The sequence below is a fragment of the Bubalus kerabau genome, chromosome 3 (assembly GCF_029407905.1).
Source record: "Bubalus kerabau isolate K-KA32 ecotype Philippines breed swamp buffalo chromosome 3, PCC_UOA_SB_1v2, whole genome shotgun sequence".
In the NCBI taxonomy this organism is placed as follows: Eukaryota; Metazoa; Chordata; class Mammalia; order Artiodactyla; family Bovidae; genus Bubalus; species Bubalus kerabau.
This window is the reverse complement of record NC_073626.1, coordinates 79,524,049-79,545,194: the sequence shown is the minus strand read 5'-3', so window position 1 is coordinate 79,545,194 and position 21,146 is coordinate 79,524,049. Positions and strand designations below refer to the sequence as shown.

At 41.0% G+C, this 21,146-nt stretch overlaps 1 protein-coding gene across 1 annotated transcript in view; it reads left to right on the top strand.

Moving 5' to 3' along the window:
• MYO3B (myosin IIIB) overlaps window positions 1–21,146 on the top strand; it is a 559,309-nt gene that overhangs the window by 376,070 nt on the left and 162,093 nt on the right. The window contains 1 exon segment of the mRNA XM_055572295.1: window positions 23–228. Coding sequence (XP_055428270.1) covers window positions 23–228 — 206 coding nt within the window.

Here is a 21,146-nt window from a genome sequence, read left to right as displayed (position 1 = left end):
TGTGCATTTTTTCCCCTGGTAGTATTCTCTGATGGATCTGCTCTCTAAAATGGTGGTGGGACAGCCCCACTTTGTACGCTGCATCAAGCCCAATGATGACCGAGAGGCCCTGAAGTTCTCCACAGACAAAGTGCGGGCCCAGCTCCGCTCCACGGGCATCCTAGAGACAGTCAGCATCCGCCAGCAGGGGTATTCTCACCGCATCCTCTTTGAGGAGTTTGTGAAAAGGTCAGGCTGGTATTTTGGGAAATACATTATATTAAACACAACTGTGCCAAAGCTATTCTGTCCCCTGGGATCATCCCCAGCCCTCTTGCCTCCAAACACGTGATTGGCTATTTTGTTTTTTACTCATTAAGTCGTGTTTGACTCTTTTGGAACCCCATGGACTCTGCCAGGCTCCTCTGTCCATGGGATTTCCCATGCAAGAATACTAGAGTGGGTTGCCATTTCCTATTCCAGGAGATTTTCCCAACTCAGTGATGGAGCCATCGTCTCCTGCATTGGCAGGTGGATTCTTTACCACTGAACCACTAGGGAAGACTTTCCAGCTGCCATTTACTTGCTTAAATGTTGTTTCTGTTGTACTCCAACTGAATTACAGTCCTCTGGAAGACAAGTTAAGCTCCCTTCTGATCAGTTCAATTCAGTCACTCAGTTGTGACCAACTCTTTGCCACCCCATGGACTGCAGCACGCCAGGCTTCCTTGTCCAATACCAACTCCTGGAGCTTGCTCAAACTCATGTCCATCAAGTCAGTGATGCCATCCAACCATCTCATCTTCTGTCATCCCCTTCTCCTCCTGCCTTCCATCTTTCCCAGCATCAGGGTCTTTTACAATGGTCAGTTCTTTGCATCAAGTGGCCAAAGTATGGGAGCTTCTACTTCATCATCAGTCTTTCCAATGAATATTCAGGACTGATTTCCTTTAGGACTGACTGGTTTGATCTCCTTGCAGTCCAAGGGACTCTCAAGAGTCTTCTCCAATACCACAGTTCAAAAGCATCAATTCTTTGGCACTCAACTTTCTTTTTTTTTTTTTGGCACTCAGCTTTCTTTATGGTCCAACTCTCACATTCATACATGACTCCTGGAAAAACCATAGCTTTGACTAGATGGACCTTTGTGGACAAAGTAATGTCTCTGCTTTTTAATATGCTGTCTAGGTTTGTCATAGCTTTTCTCCCAAGAAGCAAGCACCTTTTGATTTCATGGCTGCAGTCACCATCTGCAGTGATTTTGGAGCCCACAATTTTGATTTAAAGTCTGTCATTGTTTCCATTGTTTCCCCATCTATTTGCCATGAACTGATGGGACCAGATGCCATGATCTTAGTCTGAATGTTGAGCTTTAAGCCAGTTCTTTCACTTTCCTCTTTCACTTTCATCAAGAGGACCTTCAGTTCCTCTTTACTTTCTGCCATAAGAGTGGTGTCATCTACATATCTGAGGTTATTGATATTCCTCCTGGCAATCTTGATTCCATCTTGTGCTTCATCCAGCCTGGCATTTTCCATGATGTACTCTGCATATAAGTTAAATAAGCAGGGTGACAATACACAGCTTTGATGTACTCCTCTCCCAATTTGGAACCAGTCTGTTGTTCCACGTCCGGCTCTAACTGTTGCTTCTTTACCTGCATACTGATTTCTCAGGATGCTGGTAAAGTGGTCTGCCTGGCTCTTTGCGAGCCCGTGGACTGTAGCCTGCCAGGCTCCTCTGTCCATTGGATTTTCCAGGCAAGAATACTTTAGTTGGGTGCCATGCCCTCTTCCACAGGATCTTCCTGACCCAGGGATCAAATCTGGTTCACCTGCATTCCAGGCAGATTCTTTACTGTCTGAGCCCCTAGGAAAGCCCCCCTTCTGATCACATCTGAAAAATACAAATGTCTATAGGTATTTTTGTGTTATAGATAAACATATATATAATATGTGTTATATATAAACATATATATAAACCTTAGGTTTCAAAATCTCCAGATTTTTTTTTTTTTTTTTTTTTTTTGCTGTAATGGAAGTATTCTTCCATGAATGGCTCAAGCTTCTGGCAAATGTAAATACACACAACACCCACTCCTCTGTCAGGATCTGGCACGATTTAATATGATAGCTAATATCTACATAGCACCTAAAATGTCCCAAAAGTGTAATCTCCTTTGATCCATACAGCAGCCCCATAAGCTAGGCTTTATTATTATCCCCAAGGCTTTATTATTATCCCCATTTTACAGATGAGGAAATTGAAGCACAGAAGGAAAGTAAGTGATTTTACCAAAGTCCAATGCTAATAAATAATAGGACCAAAATTTGAACCCAAGGAGTCTGGCTACAACAGCCACAGTTTTAATCTCTTTAGTCTACGCCATTCAATAAAAGTTTGTTGCAGAAATTGCCATAGAGCTTTTTAAACCCAGAAACTGCCTTTACCTAAGAGTGAAATGTTGCTCTTTTCTGAACAGCTGCCATAGGTATGTCTTACATATACATGTGATTATAGGTAGAATTTTCACAAAACTTTATGTGAAGAAATAAGAATAACAACAGAGAATCTCTGAGAAGCACTATTATCTGAGAATATCCAGAGAGGAAAATTAAAATTATTATAAAATCTGCTGCACCCCACCAACTATCTTTAGTTTCTTTTTACCACTATGCTGAAACTTCTGCCCAAGGTCATTTTTCCAACTTTTCCTCAGGGAAGAGTGGATCCTAATACGGCAGGTCACTTCATTGGATCTTCCCAATGCCACTAAATTCCATGCAGATGAAAGAGCAAAAAGAGCTGTTGGCAATGAGAGCTGTTAAATTAAAAATAAGAATGAAATGGCTTTTTAAAAGGAAGTATCTTTGAGCCTCTTTTTTCATCTTAAATTTGGAAGTGGAACAAACAAAAAAAAAGATGATTTTAGTTCATGAATGTGACTAGTCAAGTATTTTTAGCTACCAAGAGTTGAATACATAAAAAATATTTAAGAAAACAGGTCAAATGCTAAACAGATTGGCACTTCTTTGTTCGTAATCAGAAAGCCAGTAGGCAAGTATGAACAGGAGTTTCAAAATGTCAGTAAATCTGAGGGTATCAGAGATTTCTGAGCCAGCAAGTTAATTGGTATTTTGATCCTTTTGAGCAACTTAACAACAAAATGGATGAGTTAGCAGTTTCCCCCCTTGATGTTATTCAACAAATAGGGGCGCCTCTTATCTTCCTGTTCAAGAGTGCTGTTTTGTAAACTCTTAGCAGGAAATATGCAGACAAAACAATCAAAGGCAGGGCTTATCAGGTGGCAGTAAATAAAAGATAAAGACTTGTTTAGTGTTACTCTTTACCTTTTGTGTTTTCTGGCACTCGGGACTGAAATCCTGACTTGCACACACCTGAAAGGCAGTGTTTTGAGGATTATGTTGTCTGGTTCGAAAATGAGGAAGGACTTTCCCAAGTCACCCACGTCTGCAGACTTGGCCAAAGCTAAAATGTTTCCTTGCCTCCTCATCCTTGAATCCTGGCAAAATGACTTAGAAATGCCCTTCCAGTTTTCTACTCGTGGCACCTTCAAGAAAAGGGCTATTTTCAACACCCTCTCAAGAGTGGGGCCAGGTGGGTTGGAAGCATTCATCTATTCTTAGGCAGGCTTGAAGAAGGCTACCTGACAGTGCTGGGCAGGCAGCTGAGACCTCCTGGAAGTCCTACTGTTGAGCTATCACAGGAAAGATCTATGAATGCTTGTTGGCTTCATGGTCAGTGGACTCTGAAGCATGGTCCAGCAGAAGGTCTGCTCTGAGACACACGTGTATGATGCACATACTTGGATGTGTTCTGGCAAATGTCTAAAGGATAGTACAGCATATTCAGTTCAAAGTCTTATAGTTTGTTTACTAAACTATTGTAGAAAATAGTATAATTTAGTGATAAGATTGAAGTTCTAGTCTCCTCTTAGATAGAGTATTTGGCAAGTAACCTAATATTTCCATAGAGGATGTTTCATCATCTGCATGATAAGAAATCAGGAATACACAGAGTCCACATCCTAAAGATTTTCAGAGATTACATGTGGATTCCTGGGCCTTAGCCTCTAAGTTTTCCAGAAAGGCCCACCTCTCCTGGTTTAGCTCACAGGACAGAGAATTGCATCTCCCAGGACTCAATTCATAATAAATGTTAAATCAGTGTCTGTTGAACAAAATGAAACTTTTGCCATCTTCTCGGTCATTCAGTTCAGTTCAGTTTAGTCGCTCAGTCATGTCCGACTCTTTGCGACCCCATGAATTGCAGCACGCCAGGCCTCCATGTCCATCACCAACTCCTGGAGTTCACTCAAACTCACGTCCATCAAGTCGGTGATGCCATTCAGCCATGTCATCCTCTGTCGTACCCATCTCCTCCTGCCCTCAATCCCTCCCAGCATCAGAGTCTTTTCCAATGAGTTAACTCTTCGCATGAGGTGGCCAAAGTACCAAAATATTAGGTTACTTCACATGATGTGGCCAAATATCAGCTTTAGCATCATTCCTTCCAATGAACACCCAGGACTGATCTCCTTTAGAATGGACTGGTAGGATCTCCTTGCAGTCCAAGGGACTCCCAAGAGTCTTCTCCAACACCACAGTTCAAAAGCATCAATTCTTCGGCACTCAGCTTTCTTTACAGTCCAACTCTCACATCCATACATGACTACTGGAAAAACCATAGCCATGACTAGACGAACCTTTGTTGGCAAAGTAATGTCTCTGCTTTTTAATATGCTATCTAGTTTGGTCATAACTTTCCTTCCAAGGAGTAAGTGTCTTTTAATTTCATGGCTGCAGTCACCATCTGCAGTGATTTTGGAGCCCCCAAAAATAAAGTCTGACACTGTTTCCACTGTTTCCCCATCTATTTCCCATGAAGTGATGGGACCAGATACCATGATCTTCGTTTTCTGAATGTTGAGCTTTAAGCCAACTTTTTCACTCTCCTCTTTCACTTTCATCAAGAGGCTTTTGAGTTCGTCTTCACTTTCTGCCATAAGGGTGGTGTCATCTGCATATCTGAGGTTATTGATATTTCTCCTGGCAGTCTTGATTCCAGCTTGTGCTTCTTCCAGCCCAGCGTTTCTCATGATGTACTCTGCATAGAAGATAAATAAGCAGGGTGACAATATACAGCCTTGACATACTCCTTTCCCTATTTGGAACCAGTCTGTTGTTCCATGTCCAGTTCTAACTGTTGCTTCCTGACCTGCATATAGGTTTCTCAAGAGGCAGGTCAGGTGGTCTTGTATTCCCATCTATTTCAGAATTTTCCACAGTTTATTGTGATCCACACAGTCAAAGGCTTTGGCATGGTCAATAAAGCAGAAATAGATGTTTTTCTGGAACTCTCTTGCTTTTTCCATGATCCAGCGGATGTTGGCAATTTGATCTCTGGCTCCTCTACCTTATCTAAAACCAGCTTGAACATCTGGAAGTTCATGGTTCACATATTGCTGAAGCCTGGCTTGGAGAATTTTGAGCATTACTTTACTAGCGTGTGAGATGAGTGCAATTGTGCGGTAGTTTGAGCATTCTCTTTCATTAGCAACTTCCAATTTTCTCATGATTACATGAGAAACCCATGGTGCCCTGGTATCTTCCCCTTCTTCCTTCTATTCCTCTACTTCCTGTCCTTCAGAAAGCTAGGTGTAACCTCTATCTTCTCATTCTCTTCAAACAGTCCATCAAAAGTCCTGTCAAGTTTACCAGCTAAGGTTTATCAAAAAGATTCCTTTGGGAATTTCCTGATCCCTTCTCCCAAGGCTTTATTTATCTCCCATCCTTTCTCCCAAGGTCTTTTAATAATAATAGCAACAGCTTGAAATATAATTCATATATGATAAAATTACCTTTTAAAGTGCACAATTCTATGGTTTTAGTATATTCATGAGTTGTGCAACTCACTGCTATCTAATCTGAGCATCTTTTCATATGCTTACTGATCATTTATAATATTTCCTCCAAAGAAATGTTTATTCAGATCCTTTACCCATTTAATTGTTGATTTTTATATATTCTGGATACTAGCCCTTATCAGATATACTCTTTTCAGTTTTCTTTTTCTTTTTCTTTGGAATTGTCTTTTCAATTCTTGATAGTATCTTTTCAAGCATTAAAATTTTTACATTTTGATGAAGCCCAATTTTTCTGTTTTCTTTTGTTAGTCATGCTTTTGGTGTTATATCTAAGAAATTATTGCTTAATTCAAGGTCATGAAGCTATATTCCTATGTTTTCTCCTAAGAATTTTATGGTTTTAGGCCTTATATTTAGATCAATAGTGCATTTTGAATTATCTTTATGTATGGTGTGAGGTACATATAGGTTCAACTACATTCATTTATATTATACATGGATATCAAGCTTTCCTAGCATTATTTGTTGAAAAGACTATTTTTTCTCCTGTTAAATTGTCTTGGCATTCTTGTTAAAAATCAGTTGACCATAAATTGGTCATAAATTATTTCTGAATTCTCAATTCTAGTCCATTGATCAAAATCTATTTCAAACCTCTAGAGGCTCTTTTGTCTACCCTTTTGACTTAGCTTCCTAAATGGACTTCCTGCCTTTTCTCTTCTCCAAAGAGCCACCAGAATACAATTTAACTAAAACTCTTATCCAATCATGTTGCTTTCTTGCTTAAAATCCTTAGTTGAAATGACCATTCAAACCTCACTGGATGAGCCTCAGCCCCTTGGCCTGATAGGGGGAAATCTCCCTGATCTGAACCCCACCCACCTTTCCAATCTCTTCTCTTGTCTTCCCACCTCTCAGCTGATACTTCTGCAAAATCCAGACTACTTAGAGTTTCATAAACACCCCACGTCGTTCCATACTCCTATGCTTTTGGTCATGTTATGTTCATGTTATGTTGCCTGAATGCCCCTTTTCCAAGTTCTTGGTCAATTAACTTAAACAGGCTAGTTCAGTTCAGTCGCTCAGTCATGTCCAACTCTTTGTGACCCCATGGGCTGCAGCATGCCAGGCCTCCCTGTCCATCACCAAATCCCGGAGTTTACTCAAATTCATATCCACTGAGTCAGTGATGCCATCCAACCATCTCAGCCTCTGTCATCACCTTCTCCTCCCACCTTCAATCTTTCCCAGCATCAGGGTCTTTTCAAATGAGTCAGTTCTTCGCATCAGGTGGCCAAAGGATTGTAGTTTCAGCTTCAACACCCAGTCCTTCCAATGAATATTCAAGACTGATTTCCTTTAGGATGGACTGGTTGGATCTCCTTGCTGTCCAAGGGACTCTCAAGATTCTCAAGTCTTCTCAACACCAACTTCAAAAGTATCAATTCTTCAGCGCTCAGCTTTCTTTATAGTCCAACTCTCACATCCATACATGACCACTGGAAAAACCATAGCCTTGACTAGACGGACCTTTGTTGGCAAAGTAATGTCTATGCTTTTTTAATATGCTGTCTAGGTTGGTCATAACTTTTCTTCCAAGGAGCAAGCGTCTTTTAATTTCATGGCTGCAGTCACCATCTTCAGTGATTCTGGAGCCCCCAGAAATAAAATCTGTCACTGTTTCCACTGTTTCCCCATCTATTTGCCATAAAGTGATGGGGCCAGATGCCATGATCTTAGTTTTCTGAATGTTGAGTTTTAGGCCAACTTTTCCCCTCTCCACTTCACTTTCATCAAGAGGCTCTTCAGTTTCTCTTCACTTTCTGCCATAAGGATTGTGTCATCTGCATATCTGAGGTTATTGATATTTCTCCCGGCAATCTTGATTCCAGCTTGTGCTTCATCCAGCCCAGCATTCCGCATGATGTACTCTGCATAGAAGTTAAATAAGCAGGGTGACAATATACAGCCTTGACATACTCCTTTCCTGATTTGGAACCAGTCTGTTTTTCCATGTCAGGTTCTAACTATTGCTTCTTGACCTGCATACAGATTTCTCAGGAGGCAGGAGGCAGATAAAGTGGTCTGGTATTCCCATCTCTTTAGGAGTTTTCCAAAGTTTGTTGTGATCCACACACTCAAAGGTTTGGCGTAGTCAATAAAACAGAAGTAGATGTTTTTCTGGAACTCTCTTGCTTTTTCGATGATCCAACAGATGTTGGAAATTTGATCTCTGCTTCCTCCGGCCTTTTCTAAATCCAGCTTGAATATCTGGAAGTTCACAGTTCATATACTGTTGAAGCCTGGCTTGGAGAATTTTGAGCATTACTTTGCTAGCGTGTGAGATGAATGCAATTGTGCAATAGTTTGAGCATTCTTTGGCATTGCGTTTCTTTGGGATTGGAATGAAAACTGACCTTTTCCAGTCCTGTGGCTGCTGCTGAGTTCTCCATATTTGCTAGCATATTGAGTGCAGCACTTTCACAGCATCGTCTTTTAGAATTTGAAATAGCTCAACTGGAATTCCATCACCTCCACTAGCTGTGCTCATAGTGATGCTTCCTAAGGCCCACTTGATTTCATCCTCCAAGATGTCTGGCTCTAGGTGAGTGATCATACCATCATGATTATCTGGGTCATTAAGATCTTTTTTGTATAGTTCTGTATATTCTTACCACCTCTTCTTAATATCTTCTGCTTCTGTTGCTGCTGCTGCTGCTAAGTCGCTTCAGTTGTGTCCGACTCTGTGTGATCCCATAGATGGCAGCCCACCAGGCTCTGCTGTCCCTGGGATTCTCCAGGCAAGAACACTGGAGTGGATTGCCATTTCCTTCTCCAATGCATGAAAATGAAAAGTGAAAATGAAGTTGCTCAGTCGTGTCTGACTCTTTAGCGATCCTATGGACTGCAGCCCACCAGGCTCCTCCGTCCATGGGATTTTCCAGGCAAGAGTACTGGAGTGGGGTGCCATCACCTTCTCCTCTGCTTCTGTTAGGTCCATACCATTTCTGTCCTTTATTGTGCTCATCTTTGCATGAAATATTCCCTTGGTATCTTATTTTTCTTGAAGAGATCTCTAGTCCTTCCCATTTTATCGTTTTCCTGTATTTCTTTGCATTGATCACTGGAAGCCTTTCTTATCTCTCCTTGCTAATCTTTGGAACTCTGCATTCAAATGGGAATATCTTTCTTTTCCTCCTTTGCATTTTGCTTCTCTTCCTTTCACAGCTATTTGTAAGGCCTCCTCAGACAACCATTTTGCCTTTTTGCATTTCTTTTCCTTGGGGATGGTCTTGATCCCTGCCTCCTGTACAATGTCAGGAATCTCCATCTGTAGTTCTTCAGGCACTCTATTAGATCTAATCCCTTGAATCTATTTCTCACTTCCACTGTATAATTGTAAGAGATTTGATTTAAGTCATACCTAAATGGTTTAGTGGTTTTCCCTACTTTCTTCAATTTAAGCCTGAATTTGGCAAAAGGAGTTCATGGTCTGAGCCACAGTCAGCTCCCAGTCTTGTTTTTGCTGCCTGTATATAACTTCTCCATCTTTGGCTGCAAAGAATATAATCAGTCTGATTTTGATATTGACCATCTGGTGATGTCCATGTGTAGAATCTTCTCTTGTGTTGTTGGAAGATGGTGTTTGCTATGACCAGTTCATTTTCTTGGCAAAACTCTATTAGCCTTTGCCCTGCTTCATTCTGTATTCCAAGGCCAAATTTGCCTGTTACTCCAGGTGTTTCTTGACTTCCTACTTTTGCATTCCAGTCCCCTATAATGAAAAGGACATCTTTTTGGGTGTTAGTTCTAAAAGGTCTTGTAGATCTTCATAGAGCCATTCAACCTCAGCTTCTTCAGCATTACTGGTTGAGGCATAGACGTGGATTACTGTGACATTGAATGGTTTGCCTTGGAAACGAACAGAGATCATTCTGTCATTTTTGAGATTGCATCCAAGTACTGCATTTCAGACTCTTTTTTTGACTATGATAGCTACTCCATTTCTTCTAAGGGATTCTTGCCCACAGTAGTAGATAGAATGGTCATCTGACCATTAAATTCACCCATTCCAGTCCATGTTAGTTCGCTGATTCCTAAAATGTCGATGTTCACTCTTGCTATCACTCATTTGACCACTTCCAATTTGCCTTATTTCATGGACCTAACATTCCAGGTTCCTATGAAATATTGCTCTTTACAGCATCAGACTTTACTTTCATCACCAGTCACACCCACAACTGGGTTTTGGTTTTGCTTTGGCTCCATCCCTTCATTCTTTCTGGAGTTATTTCTCCACTGATCTCCAGTAGCATATTGGGCACCTACTGACTTGGGGAGTTTCTCTTTCAGTATCCTATCATTTTGCCTTTTCATACTGTTCATGGGGTTCTCAAGGCAAGAATACTGAAGTGGTTTGCCATTCCCTTCTCCAGCGGACCACATTTTGTCATAACTCTCCACTGTGACCTGTCTGTCTTGGGTGGCCATACATGGCCTGGCTCATAGTTTCCTTGAGTTAGACAAGACTGTGGTTCATGTGATCAGACTGGTTGGTTTTCTGTGATTGCTGTTTTCAGGTTAACCTGAAAGGTTAACCCGTCTAACCTCTGCTTACTCCTTCAGACTTTGAACAGGCACTATCTCCTCCTTGCTCCCCCCAGGCTAGGTTTGGAGACTCTGTGATGAGCTTCACTAGTAGCGCTTACTACACTGAGGTGGAAACTGGCTGCTGGGATCTTGCCTTGACATTCACCACCTGGGAGGCAGGGGTGTTTTCCAGCTAACTTCATATCTGTACTGGCCAGCACTGTGCTCAATACACATTAGGTGTTTAATAAATATTTATTGAATTGAAGTAAACTCTTATTCCTTCCTCTTCATTACTACCTTCTTTTCTCACCTCTTGGTTGACTCTGGCCCTCGCAGTTTTAAAATGCATGACAGGAGCTGGCTTTGTTGAGGTTAAGTTTGGCTTGCATTGTAAAAAGTAGCATCTAGATTGTTAGAGCATAAGAGTTCAGGTAAGTGCTAAGTAGCTCTTTGTCAAGAAAAGGTAAGAAACCGTAATAAGTTAATAAAAAGTCTCTAACCCATCTTGAATTATTAGAGTTTAATACATTAAAAAAAGTAGCATTTAAACAAATTTGTCTTACTTCTCTCGACAATAAACACTGATCTTCCCCGCCTCCCACCCCCCCTGCCCCGCCCCCAAAGAAAAGACAAACTTCACAGGACAAGGAAGATTCTCTGTCTGGCTTCTGCCTGGATTTCTAGCCTCTTTTCTCATCTTCTCACCTCTCGGCTCACATTCCAGAAAAGAAAGAATCAGTTAGAGCTCCCTAACACAGCACAGCATATGCCCTATTAAGGCAATAGCCTGTAAAAGAAGGCTGCTTACTTGGTGTATTAGTCAGGAATCTTTTAATAACAAGTGACTGAAGCTCAAATGAGTTGAAGCAAAATTTAAAAGGGGATGATATGTTGGCTACATAACTAGAAAGTTCAAAGATATGTCTGGATCCAGGGCATCCAGCAATTTTACCAAGCCATTGTCTTTTCTTTTCACCAACTTTGCTGTCCCTCTTTTGAGTTTTTTGTCAGGTAGGCAGTTCTTTGCCATGTGTTCACAAAGATGGTCCCTGGAAGCTTCTGTAGGAAGCATCCTAAAGGTTTAGCAACGTCAGCCGCAAGCAAGTTCCTGAGACTTCCCATTCAAGGAACACTCTTGTTGTCCCACCTTGGGTCACCTGCTGGTGTTTAATTGGTAGAGTCTTCAGCCAAGTGCCAGGGGATGGAGGTCAGCCCTATGTGAACCATGGTCTGAGGGGCTCTGTTAAAAGAAGGAGAGGAGAAAGATGGATAGGCTAAAAGAATAAGCATTCATTACCCCTTGTTTGACCATGCCATATCTTGGAATCAACTGTAACAGTACAGAAAAGCCCACCCCAACATGGATAGCTAGAGGAGTTTTTGTTCGTTTGTTTGTTTTACTTATTATTTATGTATTTAACTGCACCTGGTCTTAGTTGGAGCATATTGTGGCATGTGGGATCTATCTCCCTGACCAGAGCTCAGACTCAGGCCCCCTTCATTGGAAGCATGGAGTCTTAGCCACTAGATCCATCAGGGAAGTCCCTGGAGGATGTCTTTAGTTTAGAAATTTTCTAAGACGAATATAACTTTTGTTGATAATAACAATGTTAACACTGGAATGAGAACTATATACAGTTTACTAAGTTAAGCTAAGCATAGTCTGCTTTTTCTTTGGGAAGGTATTTGTTTTTTGAACCACAGCTCTACCATACAGCAGGTTTCTGATAACAGTTTCCAGCTCTACTTAGCCAAGGGATTAAAAAAAACTCAATCTGTTCTGGCCTAGTTTGAGTTCATCTTCTAGCATTTTGGACACTTTTCTCTGATCTTGATCAGTATAGGTCATGATAGTCTTGTCCCATGTGGAACTATGTTGGATGTCACTTTTCTTTGTCAGAGTCTCTCTCCTGACCTCTCTTTGTGCTCTAACAATAGTCTTTAGTAATTAGTTTGCTCAAGAAAGCTGCTTCTTCCCTTTTATACTACAAAATTATTGCTATGATTTAATATTTCCTTAACAAAGCCTTCTTTCTATTTCAGTTTTTACTCTGAGAGAGAAGAGCCATAAAAGTCTACACTGTGGACATCTCCAGAGTTGACCAATTGACTTTCTCAGATTCTAGAGCAATCCTTTGAGATCCAGATATTTTTTCCAGTGGATGGTCTGGAGCAACTCTAGGCATCCATACATATTTGGAATTAACCTTGGTTTTCAAATCTTTCATATTTGGACTTTGATCCTTGACTTTGTACTCATTTTTTAAATCTCTAGTGTCTTGTATTATATGATGACTAGCTCATGGTGTATATTTAATATTTCCCAGTTAAAGGACTCTTATCAGTCAGCAGTGCATTTGACTATGAATAACAAGCAAGCAAATATTTTTGGTGTCTTAACCCAGAGTTTCTCAGTCTCAGCACTGCTGACATTTTGGACCAGGTAATTCTTTGTTGCAGAAGGTATCCCTGTGCCTTATAAGATGTATAGCAGTATCCCTGGCTTCTTTCTACCTATTAAGATACCAATGGCTTGCATTCCAAGTAGTGACAGTAAGACTTGTCTCCAAATATTGGCAAATGTCTCCTGGGGAGCAAAATTGCCCATATTGAGAACTATTGCCAAAGAGATTTGTTTGTTTATTGGTTTCTCACAAAAAGAAATTGATAGGTAAGGTATTTTTAATGTTAGATTAGCTATTCAGTGATGTCATCAGGGCCCTGAATATCTTCTGACCTCCTTTAATTCCTTTTTACCATCTTTAGTGAGTGGATTGGCTTAGTGTCTCCTGGCCACAGTGTGGCTACTTCCTCTCCAGGCATTATGTCTGCATTCAAGGCTGGAAGAAAGGGAAGGGGCAGGATGAATGGCTAAGTCAGTCACATTTGTCCAGCTTTTATTGGGAAAGAAAACATTTCCCCAGAAACCACTTCACATAACCTGTCATTGGCCTGAACTGAGTCAAATGACCCTTTCTAGCTACAAAGATGGGCTTAGAAAGTGAGGACCAGGACTGGGGCTGGGCGCATCATGACCCAAAGAAAAATTGGTTCTCTGTGAGCTAGGAAGAAGTGGGAATGGAAATGGGTGAGCCACTAATAATGCTTGTCACAGAAAAGAAATCTAATGTTTATTAATTGAATAAAGGAGTGGATGAATGACTAAGGGGCTGGATGAATTTGAATAAATAATTTCAGGTCTTCACAACCCACTCACTTCTTACTTCTTGCTACCTAGGTTCTTCCTCAGGATTGTAGTTTTAGAATTAAAAAGTTCAGAAGTGCCTGAGTAGAAAGTGGCAAGATATTGAGGATCATTTAATTCCATTGTCATGGAGAGGGATGTTTGCAGTTTTAAGCCTGCAGCAAATTCTTTTAGCTCTTGAACTGAACTATTATCAGTTACCCTGTGAAAACTTCACCTATGAGGACAAGGTCCTTGACATTTCCTTATAGAGCCCCAGGGTTAGTTCTAGCTCACAGGACAGGAGTTGAGAGAGAAATCAGGATCACAGAAGAATCCAGACATCTCAAGAAAGACTGAAATCCAAATTTTCAGTTTTCAAAGAATAAAGCTGCTACTTTCTTCTCTGGATAGTTGGCAGTGAATAAGAAAACACAAATCCTCCAGGAGCTAGGATGGTGATTCACTGGGTTTTTTATTTTTTCTTTTCACTTGCAATCACACAGGTGAGAACCTGACATGAAATAGATTTAAATGTGCCATTTAGGTAAGCTAATATATCTACAACTCAGTGAACAGAATTCTCAGTGCATCAGTCAATGCAAATTGATTTACATAGTTGTGAGGGACATGTTAAGAGATAATACTTTAGGAGGATAATGGACTGCTTCAGCATTGTGAGTAAAACATAGTGCATGCTTATGTGAACAGTCTCTGCATTTATAACACCTTCTGGGGCAGCAGCTGCATGGTAGCATTCTCTGGGCGGGATCTAGAATACGGCTGTTCTTGTGTCCTGTCATTCCCACCCTTGTTTTTTGTTTGAGAGAGTGAGTTGCTTACTGGTCCCTAACTGGGTGTGTTGATGTGTTTTATGTAGGTGAGACTTTGGATGACTTTTTTTCTCTCTTAACTGTTATATTACCATTGTTACAACTTTGATTAATACAATCAACAAAAAGCATTCTTAAAGTCCCTTTTATAATATCATTAAAAGACTCTAAGAGATGGCCTGGTCCAACTCTTCCATTTCACAGATGAGAAGGTTGAGGCCAGAAAGATGAAGTAGCTTTCCCAAGGTCCCGTCTCAAGAAAGTGGCAATATCAATAACTCTCCAGGTTACTCTAGACCGAAGAGAATTTCTGTGACCACCTCTGCATTCTTAGCTTGCAGTATGGATTCAAATTTGCCTTGCTTGGCCTGACGATCCTTCCCAACTTGCCTATAGATGATTTAGAATCCCAAAATTCATTCCTGTAAGGTCCTGCCTTTCTCATAAAGCCCACACTGCTGACAGCTGTCTCTTATCTATTCAGAAAAATCATCTCTATAGCTGAAAGCGCTGCAAAATTCAGCCTAAAATCTATAGTAGTGATTTAAAAAGTGGATACAAGAAGTAATATCAGTCTCACTGGTCTCCAAAGATACTGAGTAGCAGCAGTAATAAGCCCAGGCTGTCTTTCTTGCTTTCCTTAGTGTCTGCTCTGTGTGCAGCCTCATGAGCTAATTCAGTGATAGGGAGGAACCCAAGTAGAAAAAGAAACACTGGGAACAGCTATGTAAACAGTATATAAAGAAATAATAAAGGAAAACCAGAAGAAAGATGCTATGAAGATGTTAGACAGTATCACTGCAGTTGAAAAGACTGCCACCCTAGACTTCTAGATTGACTGCCCAGCTTATTCTATGAAAATCAGAGGCTAAATTAAAACTCTATGTTCCTGCTTGGAGATTCCTTAAAACAAATTTCCAGTGAACTGGCTTCTGTTGCATGATAATGATGAAGTAGCAGAAAGAAAAAATAATGAAGAAAATAATGAACAAAGGGAAGAAGAGGAGGAGTATGAAAGGAAACCTCCTGGCACAGAGATGGCAAATGAGCGCCACTGCACTCTCCAGCCCCAGCTGCAGACCTGGCTTCTCAGTCAAGGCACATTTCCTTCAGAGCCCAGATGGGGCTTTGTAATTCCCTTTCATACGGTGCTCTTGCAAACCACTGCCCAGTCCATCAACTGACCTCTCAGTCATTCTTGTTCTAGTGTGTTCTGTTCACTTTATGGTACATATCAGCCCAACCCTAAAAACCATGTTTTAGGGATGACTCAGAGGAAAGATTGCTAGCTGCTTTGTCATAGACATTTGAGTTGAAGAGGAGAAAAATGCATTTTTGTCAATGAAAGGAAGAGAAGAAAGGGGAGAGGGGCATTTATTGACCACTTGCTTAAGCCAGGCTTCCTGTCAGTGCTTTACATATGCATCCTACATTTACCACTAGCCCCGAAATAGATGAAATTATTCCAGCTTTACAGATGAGGAAACTGCTTAAAGCCATCACGCAGATAGTGTATGGTACAGTCAGGACGTGAAATGAGAATCAGTCTGGTTTCAAAGCCCATCCTTAAAATACATAAATGACACAGTTGAACACATCCAAATAATCATTGCAAAGTCAGTAGAATTCAGGCAGAAAAAAAAAAAAATTAATAATTTTACTAGTGGTGAAATAGAATGATCAGTTTAAATTTTAACTTTCTATTACAAATTAATTTGTGAATAAACTCAGACACAATCTCTAATTCCGTTCTTTTTTCTTTAGAAAGCCTCCCATTTAGAGCTGATTAGGAGACAGCAACAGCATCAGAAACATTTATTAAGCACCTATTGTGTGCACCAAGTGCTATAGTAATACTGAATTAGAATTTACAATCTCAGGACTTCCACAGTCTAGTAACACAGATCAATGTGACTTTTATCGCAAGGCCAAATTTGAAGAGTCTTCCTAAGGATATAATGGGTATAATGACTTTTTTTTTTGGTAGCAGATGGTGGCCAGCTGTTCTCTCTTTATTAAAGGCAAAACATGAAGGGAAAAAATTAAAATAAAAGGGACTTATGGTAAATATGGGAAAGAAGTTAATAAACTAAATCTGGATTTTTATATACACTAAAGGGAAATGGGCAATTGGGGATAATTACCAAATTATCCAGACCAAAATAGCTCAGTTTCCTCTATTATCTATATTATTAGATAATATAGAAAATTATTTTTATGGATTGAATTGTTCAGATAATTGTCCTGTATTTTGGGTGTCTGAGTAGACGATCTGGGTGGTCACTGATAGAAATTTAGGGTTCCTCAGGGGATATTTTAAAATATGAAAAGAATTGATACTCTTTTGCCATATGATTAAGAATATCTACTTAGATAGAGGAGATATTAATCAAACCTGGTCAAATCAAAATTTGACCAGGATTTGGGCCCATTGTAATTAAATCATAACAATTTTTACTTAATATTTGAAATTTAATTTTAAAATTGTAAAAATAGTATATGAATACCTTTTCCTTTAAAATTTTAAAATATTGTATGTTAGGCTAAAGTCTTTCTTCCTGCATCTCTAATTCCATTTCCCAGTATCCACATTATGTCCCCTCTCTAGAGTAGCCATTACTATTTTCAGGGTAGTTTTATCCTTTCAGAATACACCACCCCTCCCCCCCCCCAACACACACACACAAATACCAGGAGAGAAACGAACTGAGAAAAGAAAAAACCCTAAATTTTCAGCTTAACTTGAATCACACTTTATACCATTTGGCAACTTGCTTTCCTATTTAACAATAGGTATTAGAGATAAATCCATGGTGTTCTATAGCTCGGACAGATTCCTTTTAACTTTATCATTGAAATCTGTGACATTTATTTAGCCATTCCTCTCCTCGTGGATATTGACATTGTGTCCAATTGTTTGCCAACTGCTGCTGCTGCTGCTAAGTTGCATCAGTCGTGTCCGACTCTGTGTGACCCCATAGACAGCAGCCCACCAGGCTTCCCCGTCCCTGGGATTCTCCAGGCAAGAACACTGGAGTGGGTTGCCATTTCCTTCTCCAATGTGTGAAAGTGAAAAGTAAAAGTGAAGTCGCTCAGTCATGTCCGACTCTAGCGACCCCATGGACTACAGCCTACCAGGTTCCTCCATCCATGGGATTTTCCAGGCAAAAGTACTGGAGTGGGGTGCTATTGCCTTCTCCATGTTTGCCAGCAAGGCTCCATAAACAATCCTAAATGTTAAACATGTGTGAGTATGTCTTTAGGGTAGATTTTAAATGGTTGCCCTTTCCAGGAAAAAACGATGTGCTCCAGAAGGTCATTTGAGCCTAAAAAAGAAAAAAAGATGACAGTTATAGGAGCCAGGTTTCGATCACCTTAGGCAAGCCACCTGACTTCCATAGGATTCTGTTTCTCCAAATCAGTGATTTTTCAACTTTCTCCCACATGAGACTATCCTGGAGGGCTAATCTGTTCAAACACAGATTGCTGAGCCCTAGAGTCTCTGCTTCAGTGGGGAGGCGTATGTGCAAGTTTCCAGGTGATGCTGCTACTGTAGGAGACTTCCAACCTACCCAAAGGTAATAACAATAACCCAGGACTTGTGACAGTGGCCGTACTGGGTTAAGGATGGACATCAGTTCTAAAATCCTAGCAGTAGTCCAATAGGCCAGGTGACAATTCAACATAGACTCTATTGGAAGGATTCTTAAAGGGTCATTCATTTCAAGTACATACCTTAAAACTAGAATTTCTTTGGCAATGTGCTTGGCCTTCTCAGTCTGCTTCCTCCTGAATAACTCTGGGTCTGGGAATTTACTCTCTGGCTCCTGAGGGTAAATGTTTTCAGATGTTTGATCACAACCATGTCCTTCCTAATCTTGACCAAAATTAGCCTTCAGGAGACTCCTATGCAGCCATCCAAGTTCTTCCCTCTGGATGTAAGACAACAAATCAGCTGTGTTCTCCACTTAAACTTAAGTCAGCTATTATGGTCCCCTGAATTCTCAAACTCTGCTGCTGCTGCTAAGTCGCTTCAGCCGTGTCCGACTCTGTGCGACCCCATAGACGGCAGCCCACCAGGCTCCCCCGTCCCTGGGATTCTCCAGGCAAGAACACTGCAGTGGGTTGCCATTTCCTTCTCCAATGCATGAAAGTGAAAAGTGAAAGTTAATTTGCTCAGTCGTGTCTGACTCTTCGCAACCCCATGTAGTGCAGCCTACCACACTCCTCCATCCATGGGATTTTTCAGGCAAGAGTACTGGAGTGGGGTGCCATTGCCTTCTCCTCTCAAACTCTACCATGTATCAAAATCACCATCAGATCAGATCAGATCAAATCAGTTGCTCAGTCGTGTCCAACTCTTTGCGACCCCATGAATTGCAGCACGCCAGGCCTCCCTGTCCATCACCAACTCCCGGAGTTCACTGAGACTCACATCCATTGAGTCAGTGATGCCATCCAGCCATCTCATCCTCTATCGTCCCCTTCTTCTCTTGCCCCCAGTCCCTCCCAGCATCACAGTCTTTTCCAATGAGTCAACTCTTCGCATGAGGTGGCCAAAGTACTGGAGTTTCAGCTTTAGCATCATTCCTTCCAAAGAAATTCCAGGGCTGATCTCCTTCAGAATGGACTGGTTGGATCTCCTTGCAGTCCAAGGGACCCTCAAGAGTCTTCTCCAACACCACAGTTCCAAAGCATCAATTCTTCGGTGCTCAGCCTTCTTCACAGTCCAACTCTCACATCCATACATGACCACAAGAAAAACCATAGCCTTGACTAGACAAACCTTTGTTGGCAAAGTAATGTCTCTGCTTTTGAATATACTATCTAGGTTGGTCATAACTTTCCTTCCAAGGAGTAAGCGTCTAGCTTGTTAAAATAGAGATCTTGAGCTCTGACCCAGAGATTCTGATTTTGTATCTGGAGTCTGGCCCAGGAATCCACATCTTTTATGAAATCTCCACATGGATCTGGTGAAGGTGGTCTGACAATTTAAGGGCCTGAGTTCAGGCCGTACTACCCCAAACTATGACACATGGCATACTGAATATTTTCAACTGAAGGAATTTGAGAAATGGTGTCTGTACAAAGGACTTCCTGACCTTCCATGAAGCAAGCCACAGAACTGTCTTGTGTGAGATTTTTCTCTTACCACAATTAAGAGTTTAGATTTTTCTTGCTCTTTCCCAGGTCTATAGTTCTTCCTTGCTAGTTTGTAGCAATTTGAGAGTCCTAAGCATCGCCTCGGAGAAGGCAATGCAACCCACTCCAGTACTCTTGCCTGGAAAATCCCATGGATGGAGGAGCCTGGTAGGCTGCAGTACATCGGGTTGCGAAGAGTCGGACACAACTGAGCAAATTCACTTTCACTTTTCACTTTCATGCATTGGAGGAGGAAATGGCAACTCACTCCAGTGTTCTTGCCTGGAGAATCCCAGGGATGGCAGAGCCTGGTGGGCTGCCATCCATGGGGTCGCACAGAGTTGGACACGACTGAAGAGACTTAGCAGCAGCAGCAAGCATCACCTAACCGAAGCAGAAGATATTAAGAAAAGGTGGCAAAAATACACAGAAGAACAATACAGAAAAGATCTTAATGACCCAGATAACCACAATGGTGTGATCCCTCACCTAGAGCCAGACATCTTGGAGTGTGAAGTCAAGTGGGCCTTAGGAAGCATCACGACAAACATCGCTAGTGGAGATGATGGAATTCCAGCTGAGCTATTTCAAATCTTAAAAGACGATGCTGTGAAACAGTTGCACTCAATATGCCAGGAAAGGAAAGACTCAGCAGTGGCCACAGGACTGAAAAAGGTTAGTTTTCATTCCAATCCCTAAGAATGTTCAAACTACTGCACAGTTGTACTCATCTCACACACTAGCAAAGTAATGCTCAAAATTCTCTATGTGAGGCCTCAACAGTATGTAAACCAAGAACTTCCAGATGTTCCAGCTGGATTTAGAAAAGGCAGAGGAACCAGAGATCAAATTGCCAACATCTGTTGGATCATCAAAAAAGCAAGAGAATTCCAGAAAAATATCTACTTCTGCTTTATTGACTATGCCAAAGCCTTTGACTGTGTGGATCACAACAAACTGTGGAAAGCTTTTAAAGAGATGGGAATACCAGACCGCCTTACCTGCCTCCTGAGAAATCTGTATGCAGGTCAAGAAGCAATAGTTAGAACCGAACATGGAAAAACAGACTGGTTCCAAATCGGGAAAAGCGTACAACAAGGCTGTATATTGTCACCCTGCTTATTTAACTTCTATGCAGAGTACATCATGAGAAATGCTGGGCTGGATGAAGCACAAACTGGAATCAAGATTTCCAGGAGAAATATCAATAACCTCAGATATGCAGATGACATGACCCTTCGGGAAGAAAGGGAAGAAGAACTAAAGAGTCTCTTGATGAAAGTGAAAGATGAGAGTGAAAAAGTTGGCTTAAAACTCAGCATTCAGAAAACTAAGATCATGGTATCCGGTCCCATAACTTCATGGCAAATAGATGGAGAAACAGTAGAAATGGTGACAGATTTTATTTGGAGGGGCTCCAAAATCACTGCAGATTGTGACTACAGCCATGAAATTAAAAGACATGTGCTCCTTTAAAGAAAAGTTATGAACAACCTAGACAGCATACTAAAGAGCAGAGACATTACTT